The 22130-nt window shown below is 39.8% G+C and overlaps 1 protein-coding gene across 4 annotated transcripts in view; it reads left to right on the forward strand.

The window, feature by feature from the left end:
• The first annotated feature begins 8075 nt into the window (after positions 1 to 8075).
• Positions 8076 to 22130, forward strand: part of fam131bb (family with sequence similarity 131 member Bb) — a 37772-nt gene continuing 23717 nt past the window's right edge. For all 4 annotated transcript variants that reach the window (XM_017700481.2, XM_017700482.2, XM_017700483.2 and 1 more), the window contains exon 1: positions 8076 to 8248. In XM_017700481.2, coding sequence (XP_017555970.1) covers positions 8221 to 8248 — 28 coding nt within the window. In that variant the 5' untranslated portion in view covers positions 8076 to 8220. The remainder of the gene's footprint in view (positions 8249 to 22130) is intronic.

Raw genomic sequence — 22130 nt, forward strand, 5'->3', positions numbered from 1 at the left:
GATAAAGTGACATCTGCATTTAGATCTGTGAGAAAGCCATCAGGAAACATGGTTTTGCTTGAAAGGGCACTTTAAATGACCATGATGCTTGTGCATTAATGCAATATATAATCAAAAACAGAACTATTCATCAGATGACAGAGAATGCCAATGCAGGATGTGATCAGACTGCCAGCAAGAATAGTCTGTCCACAACCACATAGAGTGAAGTCATAGTAAGGTTGCAGTGCATACAGCTCTCATTACAAAGATGAATGACTATTTGATGATTCAGTGGTGCAAAATCCATAAGTACTGAATCTGGTCTATAGAGATGTATAAAAAAGTAAGTTATTCTTCACCATATTCTCCAAATCTGCATGTGTAGCTTGACCCCCATAGTCTGATCATGTGATGGCTCTTATATACTGTAAAGAGCATGTTGCTGACATGCCTTTGGGTACACTTATTTTCTTAGAGAGAATGGTCCCTGCAAGCCAATACAAAGTTATTCTGTCTGATCACCTTTATACTATGATGGAACGTTTTTATGCTTATTGGAGGAATCTCTTGTAGAATGACGATGTCACCATTCACCGGGACAAAGTGTCACTGAATAGGTTACTGGATGCGAAAATCATAATGCTACGGCCTTCACAGTCAAATCACCAGATCTGAACCCGGGTGGACCCATATTTTAGAAAGTATTCTCAATCTCCAACATTAAAATACTCATTGAAGGAATATCTTTCATAAGAGTGGTGTTCTATCCCTGCAGAACAGTTCCAGAATCTATACAAAGATGCAGTGAAGCTGTTCTGGTAGGTCATAGTGGCCCAATCCCTCACTAAGACACTTAAAGTTGGTTTTGCCTTTAATTTGTCACCCATCTGTCTATGATTATAAAGCAGAACTACTGGATCTGGAAGTGTTACAGATTATTACATAAGTATTACACAGCACTATAGAAATTGTATAGTTTCTTCTCGCATTACTGCTGTTCTTTTTCATAAGGGTTTTGTTTCCAACCTAAAGAAGGACATGTAGAGTTTCTTTCTTGAGCAGAAACTGTTGTTGCTGTAATTGGTCAGTGGCCGTAGTCTCCACAGAGAGAAAAAGAGGAGATTTGGAGTGTTTTGCAGCCAGGCTGAAGGTGAAGCTCCCCAGCAGGAGGCCCATTGGAATCGGAGTCCGTACTGCTTGGAGTACTGCCAGACGCGTCTCGGAACAATCCCCCTCCACCCCCACCCACCATGACTCATTGTGCGTGCTCATACTGTATGCCTCAGCTAGATTCCTACATCCTCATTCTGTTCCCCTTCATACGGAGGGAGGCGAGTGGGCCGCAATCATTTTTTTTTTCCTGTCGCTCTCCTCCCCTGCTGAGAGCATTTGTAAAACTCTTGACTTGTGTTTGCACTTGACTTGCTCTACTCTCCCACAGAGATGTACAGAATCACAGTCATGCATAATCACACACACACGCATGCTTTAGTCAAGTTCACTGGCTAAGAATTAATACTCCAGCACAAAGTTCCATATAATGTCATGATCAGATCAGCCATAGTCAAATGGAATTTAGAAAAGCCTTATGCTCTCTGTTTGATCTCCACCCGTAAACAGCGCACTGAGACATACCCATATTTAGTTCTGATCTGGCGCTGACCGTAGCCTTGCAGTTTCTGGCTCATCCACTAGATGTCAGTGCAAAAGCGAGGCTTCTTCAAAAGAGGCCCTGAGAGAGGGTCTTGAACAGAAATAATCAAATCCAGTCCTAGAGGCTGCACAGTCTAGTGTTTATACTGCTCTGGTGTACCTCTCAAGCTTATTATCAAATCTTTAAAGTTAAATGAGGTGGTTTGGAGAGGGGACAAGGTTTGTGTGTGGCAGAGTATGGCAACTGGTATCCTCTAACATGGTGACACAGTCAAAATCAATGAGCCAGATGCTAAAAATTCGACACAGTAAAATCTTCAAGATGAAGAGAAAATAGCCATCACATGACTTTTTTCTTTTAAATAAAAAAGCGTAATGCTGGACATCATCATGAAACAACTGATGTTAGAAAGGAAGATGAAGACCATAAAATTCTAAAAAAGGAAATTAAAAGCCATCAAACCTTAGTCTTTTTTTTAGCCCCCTAAGTGGCTATTCCACCAGCAGAATGGAAATCAACTTTTATTAAATAGCGATACTTTAAATAACATAACCAAATGAAACATTTTTCCCGTAACTCTGTTACCAGATTAACTACAATGCTGTCGGGTCTATCTGTGTAAAACTTTGTGATGAGCTGCTTGTAAGCAATGAGGGGTAAACGGGGTAAAAACAATTCACAATTTGAAGACAGACATATTGAAACAAGAGATAAAATGGACAGAAGAACTGCAGCTTTCTTGATACCGATAAATCATGCACAACAGCCACAAGAAAATAGACAGCATTTTAACATAGTAAAACCATTTTTATAAATATTGTCTTGCTTGCTCAGCTATGAAGATTCATAGTGCAAAATACACCAAAAAAAACTCCAAAAAAGCAGCATTTTTTAGATACTGTGAAAAACTGAATTAAGTTGCATCATCTGACAGCCAGTGTATATTGTTAACATTAACTAGTGACATCAGCAGACTTTTTAAATTTTTGAATGAAGATATGTGCTATATACAAGATGTGACACCACAGAACTAGAATGGACAGGGGCGCAAAGGGAGTATATATGCAGAGATGATGCAGACAAATAATTGATGGACACAAGAGTTTAAAGGAGCGGACAGATAGTGATGCCGGTATGTTAAGGAGAGTTGCCAGATATAGGTAGGCAGGCAGGATAGGACGACACTTGGAAGTCTAGACGAGATGAAAAGCAATGTAGGGTAACTAGGAGAAAAGGAAAGAGCATTTGAATTATGGAGGAGGGATGGGACGTCCCACAGCACACAGTTTTAGTGACACACACCCACACACACATGAAGAAGGCAACCAGAGGCATAGTCTGTGTAGATCTTAGTATGTGAAGTGGAATATAATAACGAGTATATAAAAAGCTGGAACAGCAGAAGTAGAATTTTACATGCAATCACTACTACGTGGCTTAGTGTACCTCACAGAAGTATGTAATGGCAGGTGTGTGTGTCTACATGTTGTGCTCAGCACCTGCAATGGCCTCTCCCTTGATTATAATAGAGTTATTATGTTTACCCAAGCACTGCCTTGGAAACTAAAGAAATAATAATAGCACCCAATGACTTTCCACAGCAATATCAGAGGTGGACCCTGAGAAGACAAGACCTAATGATTTCATTATGACTTCATTTTTACTTAATCTATGTTTAATGAAATAATTTAATGAAATCTATCATGTTTGGTGGTAGTAGCAATTCTACATCACGACTATGAGGCCTTCCAGAAAGAAAAGTGCCTTCTCCTGCAGTTTAGGATTATTTCCTGGCCAGCCAATTAACTATGCCATAGTCTGGGAAGTTGTGTGTGTGTTGTTTTGTTTATTGTTGATTGTGTATTATATTGCTCTCATAAAGTATTCTTGGGATTGAGAAAGGCACTATATAAATGAAATGGATTATTAGACATAGTAGTAATAGTAATGCTTGTATCATTGTTAAGTTTTGGTTGGAAACACAAGGGTTGAATTCTTGGAATGCTCAATGGCAAACTGTCCAATAAGAACAGAAATAAAGGTTAATACAACCAAGTGAGCTGAACTGAAGGCCTAACATGTTAGTTCACTACTGGCATAATTAGGAAGTGACAGAAAAATTAACTAATCATGTTTTGATATACAATAGATGGGACCAATTTTGTGAGGAAAAATTTTTACTCTAGGCATTTGGAAATCCTAGACATGTCACTGATTGCAATTACGAAATGCAGACATCATTAATGAAAAACAGCAGGGGGACTCTTTGTTAGAGCTCTTCACTGAAACAGTCACTGTTCAAAACTTCTGCAAAGTAAGAAGATACACTATATGTTAATGTCTAATCTAGAATGGCCAAAAAACGTCTGTGTGAATCAATGATAGCTTAGCGCGGGCATACTTCTGATATCCCATAGGAATGCTAACAGAAATTAGAATCATTTTAGAGATGTTTTTCTCCTCATGTTATTTTAGACCACATTTTTGGCCTTAACTGAAGGCCTAGTTTTAATAGTCATAGTTAAGACATGAGTAACCAGTAACACACACCGTTTATGGAGTCTCCTTTTTCTATATCCTTGTGCCATGAGTATGTGAGTGTTCTCTCTTAAAGTTGTAATTAGGGTTATCTTGGTCTTATCTTTGGTCACCTTATCCAACTGTATTGAGAGTGTAACAGTAAGAATGAATAATATCCCAGATGTTTTAGCATCTTTTTGAATATCATGCAAAGAATAGAAGAAAATGTAAAGAAAAGAAAACATTTCTGTGAAAAAGACAGATTTTTGGCTGCAGAGGCTAGAAATTTGTTAGAGACATTCTACCAAACTGGTGGTGACAACGAGAGTGAATGCAGTGCTAACAGTACTTGTGACAGTGAGTGAGATGTTGGTCATGATGTCCTGTTGAATCATTTGGTCATTTTCAGGATGATGGTGCTGAAATGGAGTAGACATCAAAGAGTTAGAATATGTCTTGAAATTGTTTCTTAATTAAAATACATGCATGTGAAAGGGTGCCAGATTGCTTTCACCATACAAAGATGAAAATGCTATAAAAAAAAAAACACACACACATGTGGATGTAGTTAATGTAGTTAAAGCAATTGTGTCTTATGAAATGAAAGACAAAAAAGTAAGGATTACACCAGTCTCCTGAGATAGATTCATTTTAGTCCACTCTTTCAATGACCTTGTCCTTCATGGCTGGCCAGAACATGACATTGACATTCTCACATTCCAGGATAACAGCTGCAGGGTGCCTGTATGTAAGTGGTTCAACAGACAAGATAGAACACTGAGACAGTCAGCGTGAAATGCTGAAACACGCACATAACCTCTGGCTGAAATGTGCACGCAGTTAAAGAAAAAGTGAGCTGGAGTGGACTTTTCAAGAGACTTGTGTAATCCTTATATGATAGGATTGGTGCAGTCAAAGACAGCTCTATGTATGTGGAGTGAGGAAGAAATTCAATAAGAGCAACAGAACATGACAGAAGAGTGTGAAATTTACAGTGGAAGAGCAAGTTTAAGCAAGTGGGGGAGTGAGTGAGAGAGAGAGCTGGTGCAGAGGAAAGTCCCTCAGCAGCACTCCAGCACTCAGTAATGAGTGTGTTTAAAGCAGGAGAGCGACAGCCCTGCCCAGGGAGACACACACACTTCATCTGCAGCTCCTCCTCTCTTCGCTCACCTTCTACTGCAGCACCCATCAGTCACATACTGCTCACACACACACACATAATAAAAATTGATTTGTGTGCCGCAAGCAGGTTTTTCCAGTGTCAGACCCTCTGGTGTCCACTGCAGTCCAGAAACTTTGCACATTTTCAGGTGAAAAATATTCTAATAATAACTAAACCAGAGACAACAGGAAAATTAGACCTTTTACAAAAGTTATGTTTTAAAATGTTGGGACACAAATCTTATGTCTCCAAACTAGTAACATTTCAAGAAAGGAAAAAAAAATTGTATGAATGAAATGTATAGTTCCAAGTAATTTTAGAGCATTTCTTCTGGTCCATTTACCATACAGATTTCACAAAGTGTATATGGGAGATGCCATTTTAAAATTCAATCCATATACAAACCAAACAAACTGTCTCTAGGGCAGTATCTGTAACGGGGAGCGAGGAGGCGGATGCACGTGCTGAGATAAGTGAGATTTATTATGGGCAAATCCAGGGTCATAGTCCAAACAGTCCAGGGTCATAGAGCCAACATGGTTAGATTGGGGAGCAGACATGACATAAAACAGAATCAAACAAACAACAAAGACCAGCAAACACAGGGCTTAAATACAACAGGGCTGATGAGGGACAGGTGGAAACAATCAGGGGTGGAGTCATGAAACGAGGGGGCTGGACCAAAACAAAACACACATGGGCTAAACCAAAACACAAACACATGGACAGGACTGGGAGGGGCCAATCGTGACAGTATCCCTCTTATCACCAGAGTGGTACCCTCAAGGGTACATCTCAGTACCCCTAGGCAGTGAACATAATTGTACTATAATCCACTAAAATTATATTTTCTAAATTGTAGTGACTCCACACACCCCGTCTCGTCTCCGGGCTTCTTATTTTAGTTCTCTGTTTTAAAACATTAGGTTATAAAAAGGTACAAATATGTGCTTGATAAACACTTTTAAGATACACAGGTGGACCTTAAAACCACTGTTGTACCTTTGAGGGTACATTTACATAGTTTGTATCTTGATTAAATTCTTTTTAGTTTGTCTTTAGGCTTAGTCAGTTTCTGGGAAACCAGCCCCAAATGAAACGGGAAAAACAGAAATAAACATAAACCCATTAAATATAACAAGATTATTTGTTCGTTTATTTATTTGTTTGTTTGTTTATTTACCTACTCTCATCCTGACAAGGTATAAAAACAAATATTCATACGTGCAGATCTCTCTCCAGGCTATATCCTGAACTACACCTGTGGTGTTTAATGGAAATGTACACATTCAGCAGATGCCCTCTTTTCCCACCACCTCACTCTGCAGGCTAAAGTAAAGGATCACACACAAACAGTGAGTGAGCTGATCTGCTATATATAGCTGATGCGCAGGGTGTCTCTCCAGGATTGGGGAGATTACGGCTTGGCTAGTGCATCTCGCCAGTTTTTTTTTTGTTTGTTTGTTTGGTGTACATTTGCCATTAACCCTCGCCTTTCCACTCCGCCTCTTCCCCTCTCTCTCTCTCTATTCGGGTTTTTTGCTTTCACTTCATCTCCCATCCTCTTCCTTCACCTCCTTCTCTCTCTCTGCTGCTCTTGCTCTGTCTTTTACTGAATACTAATTTGCGTATCCCAGCCTCACCTCTGCTTAAAATGATTCAAACCTCTGCTCCTCCTTGGCTCGCTTCCTTTCCATGTCTCTCTTCCTCTGTCCGTTTCTCTCCCTTTCTCACTCATTCTCTCTGTCTGTGAAATGAAAGAAAAATGATTGAACCTCCTTCCATCATTCATCTCATTTTGCCTGCGTCACTGCTTTTTGGGAGTGATACATATATGTAGGACCAGCACAGATTTATTATACGGGGGAGGGGAGTTGTGGGCAGGTGCGGTGGAGAAAAAGAGAGGGAGAGAGACAGAGAGAGAGATAAAGTAAGAGCTTGAGAGAAATGTGCAGAAAACAAATCCACTCCTGAGAGAGAGAGAGAGAGAGAGAGAGAGAGAGAGAGAGAGAGAATGAGAATACAGAGATTACAGAAGGGGGCCACACAGTAATACCTGGTGGTGATTGTAAGTATATGAGATGGGGTTTGGGCGGTTCTTAAAAAGAGAGAAAGGAGAGGGAAACAGAACAGCTGTGCTGCATCGTAACATACGTGAAGTGATGGCAGAACGAGAGAGGGAGACAGAGACTGAGCTAGAGAGAGAGAGAGAGAGAGAGAGAGAGAGAGAGAGAGAGAGGGAGACAGAGACTGAGCTAGAGAGAGAGAGAGAGAGAGAGAGAGAGGGAGACAGAGACTGAGCTAGAGAGAGAGAGAGAGAGAGAGAGAGAGAGAGAGAGAATCTCTGCATTTCAGCTCAGCTCACGCACAGCAGTGCACAGATGCAATGACAACAATGGAAACCCAATACAGCACGCGCACACGCGCACGCCCACACCAGCAATATGTAGCTTATATCCGTTCCACAGCATCCCCGGCTACAACGCCCCGTGAGCTTAAGTATTAATTAATGATACGTCATTAATGTGGGTTGATATACTAATACTCCTGTACTAGAAGAAACCCTTATCAATACTGCACAATCATCAGTAACCAAGTATTACAGCATCACATCAAGTACAGCAAGTATGAAATGACGAATCTGTCATCACTCGGTGGTCTGACTGCTCTGGAGAGAGAGAGAGAGAGAGAGAGAGAGAGAGAGAGAGAGAGAGAGAGAGGCTGTGTGAGCAGAGCAGGGGGGAGAGGGAAGACGCGAGAGAGAGGGAGGGAGAGCAGCACGAGAGCGGAGAGACAGAGGGAGAGAGAGAGAAAGAAAGGGAGCGAGAAAAGAGAGAGGGGAGAATGTATGGTGAAAGGCAAACACGTCCTCGTTCATTTTCAAGGCCTTTGTGAATAAACCATGGGATGTATCGGCTCGCGAACACTCAGTAAGACCCCCTTCTTTTCTTCTGCTGCCGGCGAGCGCGCGTGCGTTTGTGTGTGGTAATTAGCAGGTTGGGGAGGGGTAGCTGGTGTGTAAAGTAGCGCTGGGCTAATGTTCTTTGCCTCACGTTCAGGACGTGTGAAATGCATTTGGCTGCATGGTAGAAAACAGTAAAGCGACGTCCTGCTGAGCGGTTCGGAGTCTGCGTGTGTGTGTGTGTGTGTGTGTGTGTGTGTGTGTGTGTGTGTGTGTTTAGAGCAGGGCTGTGTGTGGATCGCAGCCTACATCTCTGATTTATGCTACTGCATGACCGGTGAGTGTGTGTGGGAGGGAGGGATGGTGATGAAGAGATGAAAATGTAGTGGCACAACTGCTGTTTACAGGAATCGGATGAAAATTAGGGAAAGAATGGACAATTCTACTTGTGTTTAGGTGCAGTAGAAATACGCGTAACAGAGAGAGAGAGAGAGAGAGAGAGAGAGGGAGAGAAACCATGCTGGATTTCATTGCAGTCAGGGGGCAGCTCAACCTGGCAGAATGAGGAATAAAGGGAGAGGGAATAAGAGCAGGAGTTACTGAAAGGAGCATGTGGGCGTGTGTGTAGGGTGGGACTATCCCGAATCTGCTACTCCCACTTAGAAAACAGTAAACAACTAAATATCCAGCCTTTTTAAAGGGCCCACCTCATGTAAAACTCTCTTGCTTTGAAAGCGTTTGATGAAGTATTATTTTTAACAGAGTTTCTAAAAGTACTGTTCACTACCCAGTTTATACAGTCCATAACCATAAAAAACAGTTTTGAGTTCATTGTTTTTGTGATGCTACAAAAACAATGCATTTACATACATCTTCCTACTTAGTTGACAGCAGTCCCGGAGCTCATGCACACTGAAGTTATAAGGAGCAGTTCAGCCTGGACAGCTTTTTGAAAGAAGCACAGGACAGGGTAGATCAGAACAGAGGTCATTTACATATCTTTGCTGTCCAAAAAAGCATATATCTCTTGAGCTTTTCATGATAATCTGGTAGACTGGTAGAAATTCTTTAAAAGTTTTTTTTTGTTGCTGTTTATTTTTTGGACACAACACTATCTCAGTCTTAGAGACACTGGAACAAAAACAGACAGTTTTATTCTAAGATATAAAGAGAGGTTGGAATGATCATGTAAAAATGAATTATGACTGTTTTTGGTTCACATAGCCACACAAATATTAGTAAACATCAAGGGAAAACATAAAAAACATTTAAAATGTAGGAAAGGAGCACTTTAAAATGAAGTCTAGTGCATACAGGAACAAAAGACAATGCGGCATGAACAGTGAATGTGGAAATGGCATCCATCATAAATGACGTGTAACAAGGAGAAGTAGCTGATACAAATGAAAGCATATTTATAGAACAGTTAGCCTTCTTGATCAAAGCTCAAACAAATGGTGCATTCTTTTAACTTAAAAGCCTTCTGGCATCAGGCTGGACTCTTATGTGGGTGCTTGGACTGAAATGTGTGATGTCTGTAACAACAGTAAACCCGTAACAGCCTTTTCCAGGAAATCAAGGTCTCCAAATCTTTTATGTTAAGGCCAAGACTTATGTCTAACACACACTGATAGAAATACATATACTTTATAAACGAATCTGGTGGTAACTGTTGTCATCAAGAGTTTCACAGTAAACATATCTTGCCTGCATACCATACAAAAACCTTTAATTGGGATACAAACATATGTTTCATTATGTGGAGGTTCCCTAGACCTCTTAATAGTTCTTCACACTCACACATTTTATTGACAAAATGTTTCTTTACAGAACCACCCATTCAAAGGTTTTTAGGCCAACAAAGTGGTTATTCTGTGGTTTTACTCCAAAGAACCCTCTCTGGGTTCTTTATTTGAGATCTAGGTGATGCTAACAAACCAGTCAATTGAACTCTAAATCAGTTTAATCACAAGTGATCAGGGACTGGAAATAAGTAACCTGTTAAATTCAGTGGTAGATCATCTGGAACCGTGCATGCATTTGAGAGGCTGTGGTAAAATCTCCCCATATGAGATATAGTGCAGGCTTATACATACATAAAGTGTGTATTACACGTACACACTTTACATACATATTAGTTAAAGAAATCTATTGCCTCTTATGTGTTTTTGAGGTTTTATTAATTGTGGCCTGAAAAATCAAGGAATGAATCAATAAACTGAAAGTCCTTTAGCTTCCCACTTTGCAGCAAAACACAACGAAGATGAGACCATAAAAGTTTGGCTGTGGAACAACAAGGTCACTGCTACATGCATCATATGAGATCAGGTTGCTATATATACATAGACTCTGAACAGGATCAATATGTGGTAAGATAATGGAACACAAACACAAAAGCCTCCCAAGTCTGATTCACCACTGTAAATGAAGAAAATACATGTACATTATTTGTGCATACTGATTCCTTTTCTTTTTATGCAACAGCATTAAAAACTGAATAGAATATAGATGGAAACAATAAGTCAGATGTTTGCCAAAATGTACAGTTTTTCCCTGCATTTTTTACTTGATTTGTTTCTATATCTCATCATATATCATTGTTCATATCGCTGCTGTTGGAAGAAAACCTTGTATGTCCATTTTTGTCATTTCTTTCAGTTTTGACATAATTTGAAGATTCCTGTTGCTGTTTACATTGTGTTTAACAATGAATGGACCAAATGAAATGGCCAAAAATGACTTGGAAAAAATTCTGATTCCACTGACTTATATTAAAAGTAAAGTATGTTTTTCCTTCTCCTATAAAGTCCCTTGTTTTGTGCTTTGTGACAGTGGGTGCTTTCAAAGGCTCTGGACTTTTGGCTGTATTAAATGGCATCATTTATAAGAATGAAGAAGTTTGTGAAACAATTTTAAGTTGTCTTACACAGCAACAGCTATGCTAAGATGTTGCTAGGCCATTGCTGTGGTATCCCAGGTTGTTGCTAAGTTGTTGTTAGGCTGTTGCTATGTTATCCACAGTGGTTGCTAAGGTGTTGCTAGGCCATTGCTATGGGATACAAGGTGGTTGCTAAGGTGTTGCTAGGCCATTGCTATGGGATACAAGGTGGTTGCTAAGGTGTTGTTAGGCCATTGTTACGGCATTCCAGGCAGTTGCTAATATGTGTCTGAATGTATTGTCTATATGTGGCAGTGTGAGAAAGTTAGATTTTAATTTTCAGTTCATTTCTAATGGGGAAAAATAATCATGTTTAAACGAACGCAAAGTTTCATGGTTCTAACTCCTGCGACCTGTAAAAGTGGTACAAAAAGTGTAGAATAATAAAATGAAGAACAGTAAGTTGGCTTCACAAGTGATTTGTGGAAAAAAGTAATGATTCGTCAATGATGCAGTGCTACATGTACTGGCATCCTGCACATATCACAATTCTAAGAGCGTTGAGATCTGTGGAACATCAGTGGGGCTGTTTACTTTGTGGTTCAGAAGACAGAAAGAACAGCCTGTATCCAGTGAGAGCACACAGAAGTATTGCAGACAGTAGCACTGAATGCCAGTGTGCTTTGTTATAATAATAGGTGTGGAGTGAATCACAGACGTAGAGTGAAGTGCAGATTGTGGAAATAGAACAGTGAATATATTAACCATGATACATTCACTGTGCTCGGACTGTGTTTTTTTACCCATTGCTTGATGTTATGATACAGAGATGAACACCAACGTCGCAGAAGTATTTCACAGAAAGCCTCAAACATAGGCTGCTGGTGCATTCTGCTTATATATGTTTGTGCAGTGAGTGACTTTGTAACTCTCATCACTGCAGTGATGGTGGTCACCATGGGACAGAGTCACTCTTTACCATTCCTTATACCAAAGACTTTTGATATACCAAAAACTTGTGATTTCTTCAGATCTCTTAACTGTAAATCAGCCACATTTTCAGGCACTAGGAAATATTTCTCATAATGGTCGAGGGTCTATTATCTGTGTCCAGAATTCAAGTCCTCACTGATGTAACTACATAACTTATAAGATATGAGTTACTGAATAATTCATAGTAGTTACTGAACAGCAGCTTAAACTCTAGGCACATTATTCAACTCTTAAGTTTTACTATTCAGTACTATTATGAATTCTTCAGTGTCTTCTAAGGAACTAACATCATCGCTGTCATAACTAATCTTATATCTCTGAAATGGCAACTTAGAAGGGGGAACAAACATTCTTAACTTAAAAACTTTCTGCATAATGAAAAGGCTAAGAAGTTAAGTAAACAAAGTTAAAAGTCTCTAAACATTTCCTCACAATTATTATTTTTTTCGAAAATAGTTCCCAAATAAGTCTTGTTTTTTTCTGCTTTTCCACTGTTTCCCCTTTATCAAACTTACCTGTAAAACTCAGAAGACACATTTTGGCTCACTGATCATTGTAGGTTATTCATGAAAGAGTTAGTAAGTTTCTCTAGAATTAACAGTTTTAAATGAAACCACTCTGACTTATTTTTTTTGCATCTCAACTGCTGACTTATGCAAAAAATAAGAAAGAAAAAACAGTGGATTGTAGCAACCCAGAGAAAATTTTTTTGCTAAAATGTTGCTATTTTACAGCTCAGGGGATTTTCTTAAAATTGCTCAGGAGAACTAGCATTAGACAAAAAAGAGATGTGAGATATTTCTGGATCGGAAATGATAATTGTTACTCACACCAGCAAAACAGAAGATTCTTAGTCTTAGATGAGAAAGCGAATGTGCTGATACAGAGATTCCTATCTTTAGCTCAGGGGATTGGGAAGCTAAACTGCTGTAGGCTGAAAAGGTGGATACGTGCAAATGCATTGGCATTTTGTGACATCACAATATCAGTGAAATCAAAACAGATTGCGTTCATAAAAGTGAAAACAATTTGGTTTCCCATGATGTGGGATCTTTAAACAAAAGTCTTCTTTGTCTTCCCCTCTGATGCCATTGTCGTCTAGTACAAACTACAGATGTTTTAAGAAGATCTCTTTTTGTTTTTTGTTTTTTGTCTTTCCTGTGGGAGGATTTTGGACCATTTCCATCAGTATAGTAATCATGAAAGATTCACACAAGGTAAAGGGCAGCTGGTGTTTTCCAAAGCTGGTGTAAAAACATAATAAAAGAAAAAAATGCAATGCAGAGATTTTGATTGGTCAGTGTTATGAGTATGAGAGATGGGTTAATCCTGTCTGCACCGACTGATAGCTACATTTTCAGAAGAAAAAAATTCCTTTTGTGAAATACATCTTGCTGAAGTAGTATTTTAATGCTATTATAGTGAGAATGAAGAGAGCTTGTACTACTGTAGTATTTACTGCCATGGAGTAATAGGTATAGGAGAGTAGGATTACATGACAGTCTTATAGTGTAGTGAGCATAAGATGTAGAGTGGATTTTTCTGGCACTGCTGTATGGAGTCTTTCAGCATGCTGGATGTTTATCCTGGCTCTGAGCAGCTCTAGAGTCAGATATCGATTGGTGAACTTCAGATCAGCTTTCTGAGCCAGACTAAGATCAAAGAAGACTGATCATTGCAGTGAGCAAGTACACACACATATGGGGGGAGGCTTGCTGTAGTAACAGACTCCATACAAACACGAATACCCACGCTGCAAGCATAGGTCACAAGGTCAGATTTAGCCAAGGTTTTACAATGCACGCACATACAAAGGAAATATATCTTCATGTAATTAATATTAAATTAATGATTTAGTCTCCTTCTAGTCATGTTTAGCATTGCTCAGGATTTGAGGTATTTGTTCTAAAAAGGACCAAACGAAACACATGTTCTAAGCTGTGTAATGTCAGGCTCATAAATATTCTATCTGTTTACATTGTTTTCACTGTGTAATTGTTGAGTAGCTACTGTAGAATCTTGCACTGCAGCTGTCCTTTCACAGATGATGCTAATGCCATGTATATTTCTTTCAGCACTTATGCTTTTGCCATGTCAATACAAAGTTTGGATTTGATATTTACCAATGTGTCTCACTGCCTCAGCAGTGTTTTCCCTCTACAGCTGCATCAAATAAACAGTGCTGTTCTCACGCAGCATTTTGTGTCTACTACTGCACATGCTCAGTCCTGACCCAGATGTCAGCGAGCGAATCCGTAATTAGAGCTAGCACGCGCTATTGTAAATATGGCCTTAAGTGCTGAGTGGAGAGGTGCTTGAAGAAACAATGGAATCACTTTGAAAACAGAAAGCTTTCATCCTCCAGTGAAATGGCTGCCTCTGAAATTTGAATGAATCTACCCATTGTACTTGTAACAAGCCATTTCAAGCCACATCACTTTTAGATCTAGATTTTATAGACTGATAAGATACATCATCACTGAGGAGAAGATGAGCTCCTGCTGCAGAGGCACGAATGCAGCACAATCATTAAACAAATGAACTTTTTTTGTTTTCTTGCTTCCTTAAATCCGCTTTCAAAAAGAGTTTTAACTTCACGTGCTTTTCATGCACAGTAAATTCTGCCTGATTTTTGCCCTTAAATTGATGACAGCTGACATTTCTCCTTAACCCTCCTGGGTGTATACAGCTCTAGGAGTGTAAACAAACCCAAGCAAACAAACAAACAATTATATAAAAACCATGAAGCTTTACCTGAACTCTCTGGATGTCTGTGACAAGTTTTCCATGTTTAATCTCCATAGGGGACACATAACAAAATCTGTATACAGCCATATGTTTGGGCACCACTGGTCAAATTACATTGTGAAAAAGAATGAAAGATTTTACATGACTGAAAAAATATCTCATATATCCAGTGAAAGATACAGACGATATAGATAAAAGACCATTTTTGACAGTGTTTTTTTGTTCGTTTTCACAAAGGGTGTTAGTAATTCTGGAGGACACTGTAGCAGTACTACAGTTTGACAAAGCCAGATGGCTATCACACATTGTGCATGGACCGTGTCTTCCATATCCTGAATAAAGGATTAAAGCTGAGAGAGATTCAGGGCTTGGTTGTGTTATGGGTCTGAAGTGTGTTCAGCTTATTCAGCTGTTCTGAAACTCAATGCAGTGTGCAGTGCAGACTTTGGTATCACTGCCTGCAGTAAGGGAGTCATTACAGTCCACCTGCTACTGTACCTCCTTCTGTCTGACTAAGCAAATAATACCCTAAACATGCTCACACACATATTAACATTCACACAGAAACACACTCTCTCACACACACACACACACACACACACACACACACATATATATATATATATATATATACTGTGCATTGCCAGTTTATTAGGTATTATTAAAGATGCACTTTGTGCATTTACAGACACTGACTGAAGCCCATCTGCTGCAGCAGAATATCAGACACTTCTGACCTGCTCATAAAAGGAACAGTTCCATCACAGAACCACTACTGACATGGCAGTGTGTGTGTTGCTGATATGAGTGTATCAGGAATAGCTGAAGTTTTTCGACATCAGTGTCACTGGGATGAGAATAGTAAAATAAAAAAATACAGGCAACTGTGGCCTTCCTGAAAAAATATCTATAGAGCTAGAGTCTCCACTGCAAGGTGTATGTGTCTAATGAAGTGTTCATTAAGTGAACACCAAATTTAAAGAAAAATGTAACACCTCTGTGCCTGGTACTGTATCAAAATGTGGCTGCAAAACAACAGATAGGCTACAGTCAATAACTGTGTACTTACAGAGTATATGGTAGATACAGTAGTGTGCAGAAATTAGGAATCGTCTTTTATTTAAATTCCGGTAAAAATGGTCATTAAGTATACAGGTTATTTTTTAGCATCAGGAAAGCAAAAGCAGAAAATACATTTTGAAAAAATGTATTGAAAAAAATGTAATGAAAAAATATTTGAAAAATACACAGTGAAAAAACCTAACAACTAAATAATAATATCAAACCTTTCAGTTTTTTGTGTGCCTGGCCTTTGACTTTATTACTTTTTTCCACTTATTTTCTTTTGATTTTAGCCCTCTCCCTATACAAGTGAACTGTCTTATATCTCCTGAAATATCTTCTGCCAAAAAAAATGAATAATGTGAGGGCTGTTTAGACTATAAATGAAATACATGACTTTGTATACCAGATAAAATAGTTGGTGAGTGTGGGTTGGTATACCTGATGAACTGGCAACTCTGTGTACTCATGCTCACATGCATATAATCACGTGCAGGCTTGCTTTTCAATAAAAGCTGCAGAGTATTCCCCACCCGGGCTCTCAGAATGTGTGTGTGTTCAAGGTTCGGTGTTAGGACTGTACTACAGTGTCATGGCAGTGGGTAGCTGCAGTGTGTATTTCTCCCCTGAAACAAAGCAAGTCTCAGTGCATGACTGGTTTATTCTTTAGGGAGCTCAGCTCTCTCAGCCGTAACTCCAGGCTGTGTTGTTTAGGCAGTGTGTATGTGTGAGTGTGTGTCTGCTCAATTCTCTGAGAATGCGATCTTGGTCCCCGGTGAGAGCAGGTTTTCTGAGGCATTAGTATGGTTTGTTTGTTCCCTGTTTCCGTGTGTAATAAAGTGGGTCGCTTGCTCTTTATTTCCTTGCTGCAGTCTCACTATACCTGTTACTTTCTGTGCAGCAGCTTGACTTTAAATCCTTTTGAGGTTCTTTAGTACAGCTATACTACTTGCTGAGAAACTCTCTACTGAAGGAAAAGTTGAATGACTAATTTTTTTAGAATTTCAAAACATAATCTGTAATTTTAATGCATTGTCTTTTTATTATGTGCCAGCTGCCCATTACATTGTGTAAGAAATGGTTCAAATTTACATGTAATTAATTAATCTTTTTGAGTTTGTTTTTGTTTGAGTTTGATAAATGAAAATGACCACATTTAAAAATGGCGCACAGTATCACTGATACAAAGTACGGTTCTTATGAAGCACCTAAAGCTATTTACTTGCTAATCACCTCCCCTTATGGAGAACTTCTAACCTGCTAAATGTGTATGAGTAAGTGAGATACAAGCCAGTTCCACGAGGAGCTTTGCATTTAAAATTACTGTACCACTATGAGTATAATTATTTTTATTCAATATTTCACATAATGTGCTGCACTGCATGCAATTAACAAGGCTTAATTATGCTCTTTTTAAAGAAACACGCAGTTGGTCAGTGGTCTTTAAGTACTGATGAGATCCACAATCTGGTCAGATAGGCATACTGTAACATCATATTGTTCACGCCTGTGCATGCCTGCTTTATAACACTGCTGACAATGTACCTGTATCATTTCATGTTACTCCCTTACTGACATACACACATCCCAGACTTCAGCAAATAGCTTAAAATTTATAGTTGTGAGTTTAGTACTGTGAAACAGTCTGCATGTTTTGTAACATAACCAGATAAAAACCTTGCATCCAGTGTGTATGATCACATTGGAGTAAAAGTAGCTTAAGGCAATATTATGTAATAATTTTTCTTTAAAATAACAGCTTCAAACTTGTTTTGATTGTACACTGATTATAAAAGAAGAATGGCGTCTCTGTCTTTTACACCTCAGATTGGAATACCTGGAATCTGCCAGCTTGACATGTATATGCAACAGGGAGTTAGATTCTGTATCCTGCAGCTTGTCAACAAATGCACATGTATATCCTTATATGCAGGACAGTAACCTGGGTGATCAGAGTGCAGACCAGTAGTGGAATACAGTCAGCAGGATGCTGACCTTATCAAGCCAGTAGACAGAAATATGCTTGCTATCTGGGCATGTTGGTAGCTGTAAGCAAATTTGCTGATACCACTTCATAATCTTATCTTTGGCATTTTAGTATATTGAACCATGATGGATTCAAGCTCATTTATGATGTACAAAACTAACCTGCTATCTAGTTCCACATGAATTGTGCTTTCAATGAAAAAATGTGAAAAAAATATCAGTCTATATAATCATAACAAACCATCCAAGAGGAGTTAACTATCTGAAAAACACATTTTTAAGTGAGGGAGGTGTTTAAAGGTAATTCATATTGTTTAACTTTAGTTTACATTAATTGGCTCTAAAGTGTTAAGATGAGTCTACGAAAAAAGGACTTCATGTAACTGCATTTACTCTGTTCGGTGGGTTTTACTGGCTGCTGTCTTGCTCTCTCTCTCTCTCTCTCTCTCTCTCTCTCTCTCTCCATCTGTCTGTCTTCCACTATATTTGATTGTGCAGCAACTACAATATTATATTACTGAGAGACTCCCACTTATCGATCTGATCACAAAGTGCTTGTGCACACACACACACACACACACACACACACACACACACACACACACACACACACACACTAATCTTCCAATGATGACAGCATCAACACTCAATGCCCCAGTAAAAAGGCTTGACAGAAACATTGATCTGCGCCTGTACAGCAACTGCTCCCTGACAAACACGTTTGCTGTAAGGACAGGTAACTGTGGGTGTTTGCAGAGGGTCAAGGAGCAGACCCCTGAAGCAATTGGCTCATCCAGTATTACAGCGCTACATTTGTGATGCACAAGTGGAGAGGATGACACTTTTTGCAGATGTGTCATTCAGACACTAGCAGGATGCAGAAGGCAGATTTGGTTCTTATCATACGAAGGGGCATGATTAATTGCAGTATGTAACAGAGTGAAGGGATGTGACAGTGTTACATATTGCTTAAGAAACAGGTTAGACATGGGCTCAGTATGCTGCAGTGGGTCACTGCTGCAGCAACAGCACTGCTCAGAGTGACTGATGAGCTGTAGTGATGCAGGCTGGACCTTCCCATGCAGGGTGCATGTAGAACACAGGCTGGAGACGGAGATATTCACTGAGAGAAAGCTGCTCGCCCATATCCGTCATGGTGGGACCATCGCCAACCTGCTTAAACCTCACAGACAGGCCTATGGCCATCTGGATCCTCCCTTCTTCAGCTGTGGCCACCTCACAGGCCTCTCGCTGTCCCTGTCTCTCACTCTCTCATTAACTCTCTTTCTCACACTTTCTCTCTCCCTCTTTTTTCAGTCCTTGTCTCTATCTCACTTTCTCTTTCCCCATTTTTCACTTCTCTCTCTGTGTGTCTCTTGTTCACTCACTCTCTGTCACGTTTTCTCCCTCTCTGCCTATCTCTCATTTCTTTCTCTTTTGTCTTTTTCTGCATCTCTCTCTCCTTTATACTCTCACACTCTAAATCTTTTTCTTCTTTCTCTGTCTCACTCTTATAAAAAAGGTGCAAAACTATCACGGGGCAGCACCCCTCTTGTCACTGGGGTACATCTTCGGTACCTTTAGTTATAGAACATAATTGTACCATATTCTATTAAAATGACATGGTTCTTTGGTTGAAATGATAGATTTTGAAGATGTATTGACTCCATACACCATGTCTTCTCTCCAAACTTTCTATTTTATTGTTATATTTCAAAACATTAGGTTATGAAAAAGTACAATATGTACCTTATCCTGGAACAAACGTACGTAAAGGACACTGCTGGACTTTGTTGTCCCTTTTATTGTACATTTACATCGTTTGTTATTGAAGACTGAATAATGTACCTGCACAGAACCTTTATTTCTGACAGTGTAGTATGTAATAAACCTGGGATGTTAAGGGATCTCTTACTCTCTAACAGTCACATTCCTTCTCTCCCTCTTTTACTCTCCTCGTGTATGTCTCGCTGTCCCTCTCTACCTTTTGCGCTCTTTCATTTCCTCTCTCGGTCTCTGTTTTTTTTTTCTCCCTCACTGCAAATCTTTGTCACTTTCCTTCTTTTTTTCTCTGTGACTCTTTACTCTCTTCCTGCATTCCCTATCCCTCTCGCACTCTATTAACTCTTTCTCAGAATCTCTCTCTCCTTCTCTCTCCCTTTTTCTCTTCGTCTCTCCCACATCTCCGCCTTTCTCACTCATCGTCTCTCACTGCCCCTCTATCTCTCTCACACTCTCTCAAGCCTTTCTCCCTGAATTAACGTTATCGTAATTTCCACGCCTCCACAAGTATGAGGTCAGCGGGAAATCCGCGCTGCGGGAAAAAAAGATGTACTGCGGTCTTTTCCCTCGCCCTCCTTTCTCTGGCTCCGCGCTGAGACGCGGTAGGCCTGGTGCGGGTCTCTCCTTCCGCACGGCCGCTTCTCTTAATCGCGGAGCCGCGTGGGAGGAGGACGGAACACATTTTTTCCCCACCCGTATTCCGACCCCTCTTATTGGACTTTTGCGAGTATGAACTATTAGCCAGTCCGTCGAACACTACTAGCCAATCATAACGCAGAATACGGGAGACTTTAGCCAATGAAAGGGCGCAGAAAACGACACGCGTAATCACGTGATCGGCTGTTATCGCCGTATACTGCATCTGCAAAATGAACAATGGCGCGAATAGCTGAGCCGTGTCTGACAATGCGGCAGGAATAAACACGCAGTCTCGCTCTGTCATATGGTGGGTTGTGTCTGAATGGCAGATATTCATGAGTACGAAACATTCCGCCTTCAAACAGTGAGCCTTTTCTGACCAGCCCTGTCCACAGCTACTCACTGGTCACACCGTGCTTTTGCAGCTAATTGACGCCTGCTGACAACACGAATTAGCCCAGCCTGTGTGAAGGCTTGTCCTCTTCGTGTCAAATAGCTTCTGGCAAGATGATTACAGCGAGGAAGAAAGCTGTCAGTGATAAGGTTAGGACACATTGACTCTTGATGGACTCAAAGCCCTTTGCTGAACAGTCTTTGTTCGGTTACTGGCTATCGCAGTGTGGCATACTGTAGAGTGATCACTGACACGGTATATGCAGCTCTTTCCTAACCCTGGACGTAGAATATCCCTGCCTTGCACATCATTTCCCCTGCTCACAGCACACCTGATCCCAGCTCATTAACAAGCCCTTCATGACCTGAAGTGAGTGTGTGATGATGATAGGATGATAGGTGATAGGAACGCAACGACGATCAGTGAACTTAAACGTCTTCTGAGATTTTATACTTTGTGTAATGCTCATAATGATAAAATTGTGGTAAATCTGAAAAGAAGGTTCTCTTTAAGGACTATTTTGTCTGACAGCACCCTGCATCTCTCCACCATGAATGTATTTAAAAACGTTTTTAAAAGTATCATAAAAAAGTGTCTCTGACATCATGCAGCGTGTTGATAACCATTTTATGTCATAACTTTCTGTGATAGAGCTTTTTGAGGCATTAAACTCTTCAGGTGTCTATCCTATCACCACCACTGTGAACAATTCTGACTCAGTTTCTATGGAACATCTCCCATCTGACCACTCTGAATGATTTTGTTTAAAATCAATGTTTATGCTGCATGGCCTGGACAGACTCCAGTGCTCTCATTAAGTCTATTTGTACCAAATCCAAATGTGACTTGGTGCACCTACACCTCAAAGGATGATCTAACTCTTTGGGAGTGACCTTTAACCATTCTTCTTTGCCACAATTACATCCTGGCAGTCTGCAGATTTTCAATCATGTGCTACAGCCAAGGGGCAGCATCTTGATTGAAGCTTTCTGTGTTTTTGGACAGACTACCCTGACACTAGAGATATATGTTTACAATAGTCACAAGCAGTCTGGACTAGATTCGTCTGAGGGGGAGTTTATGCACAATGGCTTGGCATGTCTTTAGTTGGTCAGAATATGAAAGGCTAGGCCTACATCCAAAAATGCACAATATATATAAAAAAAAATTAGTAATTTATGTGTGGAGACCCAGGTAACCAAAAATGTCTGAGGTTATGTGATAGTGACCTCATTTTGAATGAAACTTGTTGCTGCAGATACAGGAAGGGAATAAAATATTCAAACCTATTATTTATGATATACCAGTGAAAAGAAAGAACAGAGAGAGAGAAAAATTAGAAAACATACTACAGTATTTCAAAAAGCTGTCTCAAAAACTATAAAAAATATAATTGATTTTAAGTAACTCAAACCACAAATGAGTTTG

This window comes from Pygocentrus nattereri, chromosome 3 (genome assembly GCF_015220715.1).
Source record: "Pygocentrus nattereri isolate fPygNat1 chromosome 3, fPygNat1.pri, whole genome shotgun sequence".
NCBI classification, from domain to species: Eukaryota; Metazoa; Chordata; class Actinopteri; order Characiformes; family Serrasalmidae; genus Pygocentrus; species Pygocentrus nattereri.